At 39.7% G+C, this 12567-nt stretch overlaps 1 protein-coding gene across 1 annotated transcript in view; it reads right to left on the bottom strand.

Annotated features, from left to right (window-relative positions):
• Positions 1–12336, bottom strand: part of LIPH (lipase H) — a 50656-nt gene extending 38320 nt beyond the window's left edge. The window contains exon 1 of the mRNA XM_046658111.1: positions 12184–12336. Coding sequence (XP_046514067.1) covers positions 12184–12232 — 49 coding nt within the window. The 5' untranslated portion in view covers positions 12233–12336. The remainder of the gene's footprint in view (positions 1–12183) is intronic.
• Between the last annotated feature and the right edge of the window lie 231 nt (positions 12337–12567).

Here is a 12567-nt window from a genome sequence, read left to right as displayed (position 1 = left end):
ACCTGGAATGTTTTGTATCCTTTTTTTAACCTTTGAATCTGTTCGGGTTAGGGGGTCTTACATATATTATCTAGCTGGGTTTTGTTTTATGACCCAATCTGGGAGCCCTTTTTAAAAAAAACAAGCAAGTTCACATTTATTGGCATCACAGATCTGGTGCCTCACTCAGATCTGCCTTCAAGGGAATGTGCTGCAGGGAGCACGGCTGAGTTGACTGTGCCTCCAGCTGCCCCACAGTGTTCACTCGAAAACCACGGCTCCGCCAGGCTGCTCCCAGCCAGTGACCGAGCACTGTAGTGTACTAGGGTCAGGCCAAGGTGGCCATTCCTGCCTCATGTGGGATTCCAGTAATGGGCAACTTTGGCTCAGGGACTCCCCATCAGCCTGGCTGAAATCTTCTCAGAACCGTGCTGAAGCTCTTTTTACCCAATCCTTCGTTTCCCCTCTGCTTCCTAGGCGTCAGATCAGCATCACGGCGTGAAAGCTCTTTCTGCCTATTCCCGCCGGCTTTATCCTTCACACCTGTCCTCCAATAGATCTCTTATGTGTCCAATCCCATCTTGGTGTCTGCTTCTTGGAGGACCGAAACTGACACACTTGGATTTCATACAGTAATGCTGTATTTTCTAATACTATATGGATTGTGCTGTCTCTCTGTTGTTTCATTTATGTTTTCTTTCTCACACTAGGAAGTTTATAGCCTGCTTTAATTCTTCTGGTGTTTACCTTTGTAACTTTATATGAAATGCTTAAGTCTCTATTTCATGGGATGTAAATGTGTGGACTGTAGGCAGGAAATAGACTACAAGCAGAACTGTTCCAGACTTGGGTATATTTATTCAGACTTAATTATCCACCAATGTGAATCCCTAGCAAGGATTTTTGGGCATCTGGAAACTGTATTTCAGACTGTGGTGGAGCATAACTTCTGCCACGTGTCCTGCTGCTGACCTTTGTCGGAACGGTTGTCTTTCCTTATCATGCTCCAGACTTTGCTTTAGTAACTCGAGACAGTATGTAATGATCCTCTGTTATAAATGAGGAGGCATTAGCACACTCAATACTTCTCCATACTCATCTAATGTCTACCTCTTGATTTTTATCAGTTATAAAACTATTTTTAGGGGCCGGCCCAGTGGCACAGCAGTTATGTTCGCATGTTCCACTTTGGCGGCCCGGGGTTTGCCAGTTCAGATTCCGGGTGTGGACATGGCACCGCTTGTCAAGCCATGCTGTGGCAGGCGTCCCACATAGAAAGTAGAGGAAGATGGGCACGGATGTTAGCTCAGGGCCAGTCTTCCTCAGCAAAAACAGGAGTTTTGGTGGCAGATGTTAGCTCAGGGCTAATCTTCCTCAAAAAATAAAAAATTAAAAAAATTATTTTTAGTTCATCCTTTGTTAGTTTAAAAATAAGTAGTTAAGCCTCTATGTATTGGTGTATCATCAGAGAGTTTCTGTTCTATTTACTGTATCTGTTCTGTCTCCTTATTCTCTACCAAGAAAGATGAAAAAGTTAATGCCTTATATCGCCTCTCGTATAGCCTCCTTGACCCTCCTTCAGAACATACATACACACAGATAAACATACACTTTTTGTCCCCATTGTCAAAATACAGTCAATTGTCATTATTTGTGAATTCACCTACTCATTAAAATGTAACTGTAACCCCAAAAATCAGTACTCAGGGTTCTTTTGTGGTCATCCATGGACATGAGCAGAGCAGCAAAAAGATTGAGCTGCCCACCATGTCCACTCTTAGCTGAGGTCAAACACAGCAACACTCCACCTTCTTGTCTCAGCTGTCATAACAAACATCCTTTTCATGGTCTATTTTACAGCCATGTTTTTTGCTTCTTGATGATTTTGCTGTTTAAAATGGCCCCCAAGCACAGTCCTGAAGGCTGTCTGGTGTTCCTAAACTCAAGAAGGCTGTGATGTGCCTTACAGAGAAAATACATATGTTAGACAAGCTTCATTCAGACATGAGTGACGGTGCTGCTGGCCGTGAGTTCAATGTTAATAAATCCACAATATATACTAAATAAGGTGTCTTTAAACAGAAACACACATAAAATAAGATTATGTGTTGATTAGTCAACAAAAATCTTGTAACCAGAGGCTGACAGGAACCTAACCCTGTATTTCTCCTAGGAACCATCATTCAGTATTCGCAAATTCAGTGTTTGCAGTGACTTTATAGAACGTAACTACCATGAGTAGTGAGAATGGGCTCTATATAAAAATTACCTTCTGGAATCATGTTTCCCAGGGTATATAACTTCATTTCCATAATGTACACAATCACCATTCACTGTGAGTCCTTTCCTTAGGTTTCTCCACTCACCGCTGATGAAAAGCTCTTACTGTCTAGTTTTCTTTTTTTTTTTGGCTGAGGAAGATTAGCCCTGAGCTAACATCTGTGCCAATCTTTCTCTATTTTATATATGGGTCATTGCCACAGCATGGCTGATGAGCAGTGTAGGTCTGCACCCAGGATCCAAACGTGCAAATCCAAGCCACTGAAGCAGAGCACACCAACTTAATCATCAGGCCACAGGGCCACCCCTATCTTGCTGTCTTTTCAAGAAGGGCTAGTGTATAATACAGTTTCTCAGTTCATTCATGCCTGTAAGTGAATTCCTTGGCCTAAATGATGACCTGGTTTTGAACAATGGTCTTTCCCCCAGGATTTATAGATATTATTCTACTTTTTTCTTGTATTGAATTCCACTCCAGAGAACATTCCTTCTTCAATATTACTTGCTTTTTTCCTACCACGTACCTGAAGCATTCTTTCTTTATTCTGAAATAACTTCCCCTAGTAGGGTAGAAGCTCTAAAACAACTGATATATTTGTCTGTTTATCTATTGGTGTAGACCAAGTGGCAATAACAGAGCCTGATTCAGAGATAGCATCAACAAATATTTCCTGAATAAATGAGTATCAACCTGATGACACATTATCCAGCTGTTCAGAATGACCATATGAGGACCACAAACAGTGTATGGTGTAATGTTTGTAAAATAAATGGAGTATGAAATAGCACACGCATTATGACTGAAACTATGGAAAAATATATCTGCAGGTGACAAGGCCTGGAAAATAATATGCAAACAAAAATGGGTCATGCATTCCATTTCTGATGGTTTAGTTTAAAATTATTATTAACCCTTTTCCCCTCAGAATTAATAACACTTTAAAAAGAAAACATTAAAATTATTTTATTTTGGGTCCAGCCCTATGGCCTAGTGGTTAGGTTCAGTGCAGTCCACCTCAGGGACCCAGGTTCAGCTCCTGGGCTCAGCCATGCTGTGGTGGAGACCCACACACCAAAAAGAGGAAGATGTGCACAGATGTTAGCTCAGGGCGAATCTTCTTCTGGAAAGAAAAAATTATCTTATTTTGGACCATGTGACAAACTAGGTTAAGCTCCTTGAGGGCGGGTGCTATGTGGTTTTTTGGGTCCAGTGTTGTGCCCCCAGGATCTAGCACAGGAACTTGTCTTGTTGTGGGAACCTAAATCCTCAGGCAATTTGGAGAGCATGTAAGCACTGGATATTTAATTATGAATAGCAAATTTGTTAAATCGCTTCACCCTCATAAATATAATTCTATGTTGCTATTTCTAAAATGATTACATGCATACCTTCAGAAAGCAAACTTCTTTTGATTATTTTGTCGTTTTCTTACAAAGTCAAGTTTGCTTAGAGGTAGTATTAACAGAGCCAAACTGAGTAACCACAGAACGTGTTAAACTGGTTTCTAAAGTTTAATCTCTTCGATTAGTGTTTATTTGAAACAGAAGAAACTTTGCCTTTCCTTTTAAGACTACTTTGAAATTCAATTACTCTGAAATGCCATTTCCTGTTGACGATTGGAAAATTACAATTGGATGGTGATGTCTCTCATCCAGCGAGGAATTTAGACTATGTAGAGTGGGCCTGATTATCATTTCTTGCTTTCTTTCTGTAAAATTAAAAGAAATATATCCAAGTAGGATGTCAGGGACATCTGGCTATAACATCTTCAGAGACATATATTTGTGCCTGAGATGTTTTGTTATAATCTAGTGCATGATTGCCCATGGGGCAAATCTGGCCATGCCCATTTATGTGTTTATGGTTTGTGCCTGAGATGTTTTGTTATAATCTAGTGCGTGATTGCCCATGGGCCAAATCTGGCCATGCCCATTTATGTGTTTATGGATACCTTCCTGTCATAAGACAGAGGTGAGTGGTTGTAACAGTGACCGATAGCCCACAGAGCTGAAAATATCTGGCTCTTTACAGAAAAAGTTTGCCAACCTTGGTCTAGTGTCTTAAAAATGCAACCTGATTTTAGAAAGACTATGGGTTTTGGAATCAGACCTAAGTTTGAGGTCCAACTCCATTGCCTACTAGCTACAAGACCTCTGGTAATTAATTACCTAAGCTCACTGGGCCTCAGTTTCACGTGTGTAAGATGGCCATAACAACGCCTTGCAGAACCATACTGAGCCTGAGGCAAAAGAAAAAACACTCTCTCTCTCAAAATATTCTCCCTGTTTCTTTTTTTTTTTTGAGGAAGATTAGCCCTGACCTACATCTGCTGCCAATCCTCCTCTTTTTGCTGAGGAAGACTGGCCCTGAGCTAACATCCATGCCCATCTTCCTCTACTTTTTTTATATACAGGACACCTACCACAGCATGGCTTGCCAAGCAGTGCCATGTCCGCACCCGGATCTGGGCCGGCAAACCCCGGGCTGCAGAAGCGGAACATGCACACTTAACTGCTGTGCCACCAGGCCGGCCCCATCTCCCATATTTTGAACCAAGTGGAAAAGTTTATAAAAGCTCTACAATCAAAAAACATGACTATATATATAGCCCTTCGTAATTAAATCTGTTCACACACCATTGTCAACCTTCAAAAACTGCTGAGCAATGAAGTGGAGGTATCATGGGCCCAGGAAGGGCTGGCTGATTGGAAATGGCTTTTCATATTATACAATAACACAGAGTTGTAAAACAGACAATAGTCTATATTAAAATTTTTGATATTTTGTTCATCATGGACTTATTTGTATTGATTTTGATCTTTTAAAAATACTGCGTTAGGGGGGCCGGCTGATGGTGCAGTGGTTAAGTTCGCATGTTCCGCTTCACAGCGGCCCGGGGTTCGCCACTTCAGATCCTGGGTGCGGACATGGCACCGCTTGTCAAGCCATGCTGTGGTAGGCATCCCACGTATAAAGTAGAGGAAGATGGGCACAGATGTTAGCTCAGGGCCAGTCTTCCTCAGCAAAAAGAGGATTGGTAGTAGGTAGCTCGGGGCTAATCTTCCTCAAAAAAAAAAAAAAATACTGCATTAGGGGGTCGGCCCGTGGCTGAGTGGTTAAGTTCATGCACTCCGCTTTCGCTGCCCAGGGTTTCGCGGGTTCGAATCCTGGGCGTGGACATGGCACCACTCATCAAGCCACGCTGAGGCGGCCTCCCACATGCCACAACCAGAAGAACCACAACTGAAAATACACAACTATGTACCGGGGGCTTTGGGAGAAAAAGGAAAAATAAAATCTTTAAAAAAAAAAAAATACTGCATTAAGGGGCCAGCCCTGTGGTTGAGTGGTTAAGTTCACATGCTCCACTTCAGTGGCCCAGAGTTTCACCAGTTCGGATCCTGGGCATGGACCTAGCATCGTTCATCAAGCCGTGTTGAGGTGGCGTCCCACATAGTACAACCAGAAGGACTTGAATATACAATTATGTACTGGGGGGCATTAGGGAGAAGAAGAAAAATAAATAAATTTAAAAAAAAGATTGGCAACAGATGTTAGCTCAGGTGTCAACCTTTAAAATAAATACAAAATTAAAAAAATTAAAATATCATCTATGCATATATTTATTATGCATTATTGAAATGGATAACAATGCATTATAATAGGCACTATTAATGATACATATATTATCATTTGCATTTAAATATCATTTAAATATTACATTAAAGTATCATGAAAAAGAAAATATTTTTTATAGCTTTAAAAATCATAAATATCATTTATCTTGATTACCGAGTTTTAGTGCCCCTTCCCCACTTAAATTTTGCATCAGGTGAGTACCTCACTCCCTCACCCTAACCTCAGCTCTGCTGTCAGGATTGTTGTGAGAATTAGAGAGAATGTCTATGAAGTATCTAAAGCATTACCTGGTACATAGTAGAAGCTAAAAAATTAGTAATTGTTGATGATGTTGATGAAAAGTTGGGTTATTAGTATTGACCTCATAGGGTTGTTATGAAGACTAAATGAAATAATATAAGTAAATTGATTAGCATAGGATTTGACATAAAGTAAGTGCTCAGTAGGTGTTAATTCCTTTCCCTCCAACATTTTAGCTTCCTTAACCCAACTAAAGGTTTTGGAAAGGGAAGCTTTATTAGCTGCACACAGGTGGCCGTGCTTCTCCCTGGCCAAAGAACTGGGTTTGGTTCTGGCTCTGTCATTAACAAGGTAAAACAAATAATCTATTTGGGCCATCATTCATCTTATATTAAAATGAGAGGTTGGTTCCTCATTCCTTAGAAATTTAGCTAATCTTTAGCATTCCTTTTGGACACAAAATTCGAAGATCTGCAAGATAGCTAGCTGATTTGAAAGGACAAGAGGCATTTATTCAGGAAAACAAATTTCCAGGGCAGTCTTACTAACCAAAGACAACCCAAACCTGAAAAAATAAATGTAGCGACAAATTAAAATTTCTTTGAATTTTCATTAAAAGATCTGAAAATAGCCATGCTTTACTCCTGTAATTAGAATGTGGATCAGATAGGTGGTTTGTCACCTTTACGTCAAGCTGGGTTTTTGGCTAATTAAATACCCTTTAGTTAACAAACGTTTCCACATGCTACAATAAGGATGAATCTTGAAAACATTGTAAGTTTATAAGTGAGAGAAGCCAGCACAGAAGACCACATATTATATGACGCCATACATAAGAAATGTCTAGAATAAGGAAATCTATAGAGACAGAAAGTAGATTTAGTGGTTGCTCAGGGCTGGGGGCTGTGGGGAGATGGGGAATTTGGGGTGTGATAGCTAAAGGATACTGGGTGCCTTTATGAGGTCATGAAAATGTTCTAAAATTGGTGATGGTTGCACATGTCTGTGACTATACTGAAAACCGTTGAACTGTACACTTTAAATGGGTGAATTGTATGGTATATAAAATATATCTCAATAAAACTGTTTTAAAAAATGGTTCCTATAATTTCACACTTTCATGGAAAGACCAGAGTGAAAACACAAAAAGTCTTTTGGAGATGATGGGCAGAAGTTTCACTTTTTCTGTCAAAATCAAAACAGGCTCCCAGTTTTCCATTTTGTTTTCTTTCCCCTTGGAAATAGATGGACCTCGATTTTCTGCCACTGAAGGTTAAACAAAGCCCCCACCTTGGTCAGTCTGTTGTTGGGGGAGGGGGGTTTGTAGCTGTTCCTCTACAAAATAAACTATTCTTGTTCTCAGGCTTAGGGACTAAACATAGCTGTTATTTTGTTTTACCTTTGCCAGACAAAATTGGGTTGGATAGACAAACTACCCTCTAGACTAGAAGAATATCTCTCTTTTTTTTCCAGATTAGCACCCGAGGTAACATCTGTTGCCAACCTTTTTTTTTTTCTTCTTCTTCTTCTCCTCAAAGCCCCCCAGTACACAGTTGTATATTCTAGTTGCAGGGCCTTCTAGTTCTGCTATGTGGGATGCCACCACAGCATGGCCTGAGGAGTGGTGATAGGTCCACACCCAACCGGTGAAACCCTGGGTCACCGAAGCAGAGAGCGCAAACTTAACCACTTGGCCAGGGGGTCGACCCCAAAACATCTCTTCTTTTAACCATGGGCTATATTTCTTTACAATCAATACCACTGAGAAAACAGATAGACATCTGTTTCCCTAGATTGACTTACTTCATGTGAATCCCAGTTGGATAGAACAGTGTGATTCCCTAGGACAAAAGTGATCACCGACAGCCCCACTCCCTTGCTGATGAAACTTACAAGGGATCCTTTCACTCTGCCTTGGAAACACATGCTGCCCTGAAACTCAGTAAAGCTGCTCCTGCTGTCTCAGCATCGCACTCCGTTCTGGCTTTTTAGCTTCCACCTGCTTTCGGAGGAACTGATTCCTTTCCCTACTGTTCTGACTGGGGTCGGGGGAGAACTTCACAAAGAGGAGACTCCTCATTCTCCTCCAATGAGGTGTTGGTGAAAAGAGAAGATGAAACTGTGGATAAATAACCCACAAATGAAGTAACTGAGACTGCAGACAAAAGGACAGAAAATTCTGAGATTCTATGAGAGTTAATAAGCAAAGATAGGTTCATGTTTAACCTCTTGATGTGGCTGAGTCAGCTGATTGAAAATGAAAATATCAGTTTCTCCCAGACCCATGGTTGGTGAAGCTTAGTTCACTAACTTTCGAACTCAGGCGACAGCTGTGAAATTCCACCCAGTTTAACCTTAATGCCCGATATCCAGTCAGGAAGTAAAACAGGCATGGCCCTGACTCACACTTTTTAAATTTCAAGTTTTGGGTTCCCAGTTCAAGTGTTCAAGTTGAAGGCATTTGGGTTCAAGCTATCATTTCCCCCCACCTCGGAACATGACACAGATGTATGTTAATAACCTCTTTAGAACAGAGTTTCAGGGTCAAGTGTACTGACTCAATGCTGCCTGAAAGTATTCACTGAGATTCAGACCCAGATTAAGGCATACGTTCTCAAGTGTTCCGCATGCCAGGCAGTGGATGCTAGTCAGCGTCTGGGAGACAGCTCAGCACATGATAATTGATGAAGGCATGATATTTCCAGCAAGCTACACTTGAGTACACTCTTTTTTTTTTGCAGTAACATTGGTTTATAACATTATGTAAATTTCAGGTGTACATCATCATATATTTTGATTTTTGCGTAAATTACATCATGTTCACCACCCAAAGACTTGTTACCGTCCATCACCACACACATGAAGCACACTCTTATGCATGCCTGAAAACACTGTTCTGAAGGAATTTTCAAAAGTCCCAGAAATAAACTCCTCTTTAGACCAGAAACTCTGCCTTGGGGAAATTAGAAAATGAGTTGGATTCCTATTTTTAAGAGCTATAGAAGGGGGAGGTGACATGTCCCTGCCATGAAATTCTACAAATTTTTTAAATCCAAAAAGTAACTCAGTTTATATTTTTTTATTCAGAGAATAGCACTGAATTTGACGTTAAAAATCCATCCTGAGCCAGCTGACCAGGACCAGACCTGGTGGAATATCTCACGTTTCTCTTAACCCTGGTCAGAGACAGGCAAGAAGCATATGGGCAAAATGCCCTCTTGGTTGGAAGGACATCTCTGCTTTTAACCGCTGGCTGTATTTCTTTAGGATACAACTGAGAAAACAGAGGAGAGGCCAGATTTCCTCACTCTCATCTCTTAATCATGTGCATAATAAATATGCACATCACACCTCACCCCCTCACTCGCCTTTGCCTCCGTGTCAGAGAAGGATGAGTCAAACACACACACAGAGTTATAAATCATCTGGAAAGGATTGCCAATTATTTCCGAGGAAATAATTATGTTTTTGGCACCCAACCATTTTCTCTAGGAAAATATCTACCTAGTTTTACACAAGTTGCCATAGGCCAAAATATTGATAGCGAGGTAACTTTAAAAAATATGAAGGACAACAGCCTTAATTTAGAACAATATTTGTCAACATGTGTTCCTTGGACCAGCTGCAGCTGAAAAACCTTGAGAGTTTGGTAAAAATGCAGATTCCAGATCTCACCCCAGACTCACTGAGTGTGGATCTCTGGGGATTGCGTCTTTGCATTTTTAATAAATCCCCCCGGTGATTCTGGTGCACAATAGCATTTGCTAGCCATTGCTTTGTCCACTGGTAAGGTTTTGGCAAACATTCCTATCATGATTTCACAAAGGTTAAAACAACAAAGTAAAGATCTGTGAAAGTGAATGACTCGTATCCTTGGCATTTCTGAATCGTATCTTAACACTTGCTAATTTCTGGACTGAGAGGCAAAGAAGAGAGAAACAGAAAGTCAATGTATTTGTAATTAATAATTTCTGCGATCAGATGCATATTCTTCAACACCCTCCCCCACGAAAGTCCCAAGTTCATGGTTTTGCAAAGATTGAGAAGTCTAGATTTAGCTTACAGCTATAATTATGTCTTTTCCTTCTAGCTACAGAAGTTTATTGTGACATGTCTCTGCTTAAATTCTATTATGCCGCAGTGAATCTTCTAGAGTCATTTAAAACAAGCCTTTGCTGATGAGATAATATTAAGTAAAAAGGCAGGTCACAAAAAAATTAAGTTCCAACTTTGTAAATAGAGATCTAGAATGGGAGACTGGAAGAAAGTACCCACGAATCATCATCAGGTTTTTGTGGTAGAGTTAGTCCCCACTCCCCTTAAACTATCTCTAAATTTATGTTCATTTTTTAAATTTAAAAATGACAATGAAAAAGCACTTTAACATGTTGAGTTTTCAGTTAAAAAATGTCAACACTACTATAATTTTAACTTACTACTAAATCAACTTCAAAAGCACAAATTAAGAAAAATTTATTTATTGGCCTGAAATCCTAATACAATTATTTTAATTTTTCCATTTCCCTTCTAAACTTTATTTACAGGCTTACATACATGATTTTAGCATAATTGTAATCTTAGTTTATTTACAAATTTGAGTTCTGCTTTTTCTACTTTGCATTACTTTATAAATGTGTTTGCACATTTCTCATAGCTTCAGAATTATTTTATTTTTATTTTTTATTTTTTCCTCTCCCCAAAGCCCCCCAGTACACAATTGCATATTCTAGTCGTAGGTCCCTCGGTTGTGCTATGTTGGATGCCACCTCAGCATGGCTTGAAGAGCAGTGCCATGTTCACACCCATGATCCCAACTGACCAAACCCTGGGCTGCAGAAGCTGACCGCTCGAACTTAACCACTCGGCCATGGGGCCGGCCCCCGGAATTACTTTAAAGGCTACATTTTTTAAAGAGTTGATATACTGTACTTTATCCATGCCTGTATGTGGGAACATTTCTGTTGTATCTAGTTTCAAGTTATTATAAGCAACACATAGAATTGTCTTTGTGTATGAGGGTTTTTTTCTTTTATTTCTTTAAAAAAAATGCCCAGCAACGGTTCAAAGGGCATGAACACTTTTATGGCTCCTAATATATAACATGTTTCCCTTCAAAACAATTGTACCAATCTTTACTACCATAAGCTACGTGAAAAAGAAATGAATTCCTAAAAAGGCTGGGAAATATTGACTTTAAAAAAAAAAGCATTTCATTTTGTTTTTGGTACCTTGCTATGTACATTACTGTTTTTTTAATTTCTTCATTATGATTGATAATTTTTAACTTATCAATATACCAGGCACCATTCTAAGGGTTTTACATATATAAAATCATGTTTTTCTGTAAGAATAATTTATTTATTTATTTATTTATTTATTTTTTGAGGAAGATTAGCCCTGAGCTAACAGCTGCTGCCAATCCTCCTCTTTTTGCTGAGGAAGACTGGCCCTGAGCTTACATCCATGCCCATCTTCCTCTACTTTATACGTGGGACGCCTACCCCACCATGGCTTGCCAAGCAGTGCCATGTCCGCACCCGGGATCTGAACCAGCATACCCCAGGCCGCCGAAGCGGAACGTGCGTATTTAACCACTGAGCCACTGGGCCGGCTCCTGTTAGAGTAATTTAAATAAGCCCTCAATGCAAGAAAGCTATGAAATCCTACCCTCTAGATATTAGATATTACAATAAAATTAAATTTAAAATTTCCAGAAAATAAATGATCTTATTTCATAAAGGTGGAAAGGCACAGAAAATTTAACTAGGAAAGAAAACAACATTATTCGAGATTTTTCAGCATATTTAATTTTTGTATATCGAAAGAATAAGTTAATTCAAAGGAATAATAATTTCTTTTATTACCGAGAAAATTTTTTTTTTTCAGAATTAGAAAGTTCATTTAACCCATGTTTTCTTTCTTTAAAAATGACCACATGAAACTTTAAAAGTCCACTGAAGGAACTGGGATGGTAAAATGCAAAATGATAGTAATGTTAAAATGTTTTTTAAATAATTAAGACAAGCATTCCGTAAATAACCTACCTGGTCTCACCAAGCACATCAAACTGATGAAGAAGTATAATTTCAGCATGTGGAAACTGGAGCGAGCGCGTCACACTCACCAGAGAACGACTTCCTTCTCAGCGCCTCAGAGTCTCCGCTGAGAGCCTCGCTCCGGGAGAGCCCAGATAACTAATCCAGAGGTGTGGTGACAACAGGAAGTTCCTGAGGAACTGTGGGCAGGTCCCATCCCTCTCAAGATATTTGACTCCTCCCCTTTTCAATAAAAGATCAGGTATGTTTCTGTCTTACACAATTTTATGCATATCTTAACGTCATAATATGTATTTGCAGAGTGACGAGCTCAAAATCGTTTCATTCTCTGTGGGTGGTTTATCAGTCATTTGGCTTGGGTGTGTTGAAATC

The sequence above is a fragment of the Equus quagga genome, chromosome 4 (assembly GCF_021613505.1).
Source record: "Equus quagga isolate Etosha38 chromosome 4, UCLA_HA_Equagga_1.0, whole genome shotgun sequence".
In the NCBI taxonomy this organism is placed as follows: Eukaryota; Metazoa; Chordata; class Mammalia; order Perissodactyla; family Equidae; genus Equus; species Equus quagga.
The sequence above is the reverse complement of the archived record's forward strand: the minus strand, read 5'-3'. Positions and strand labels throughout refer to the sequence as shown.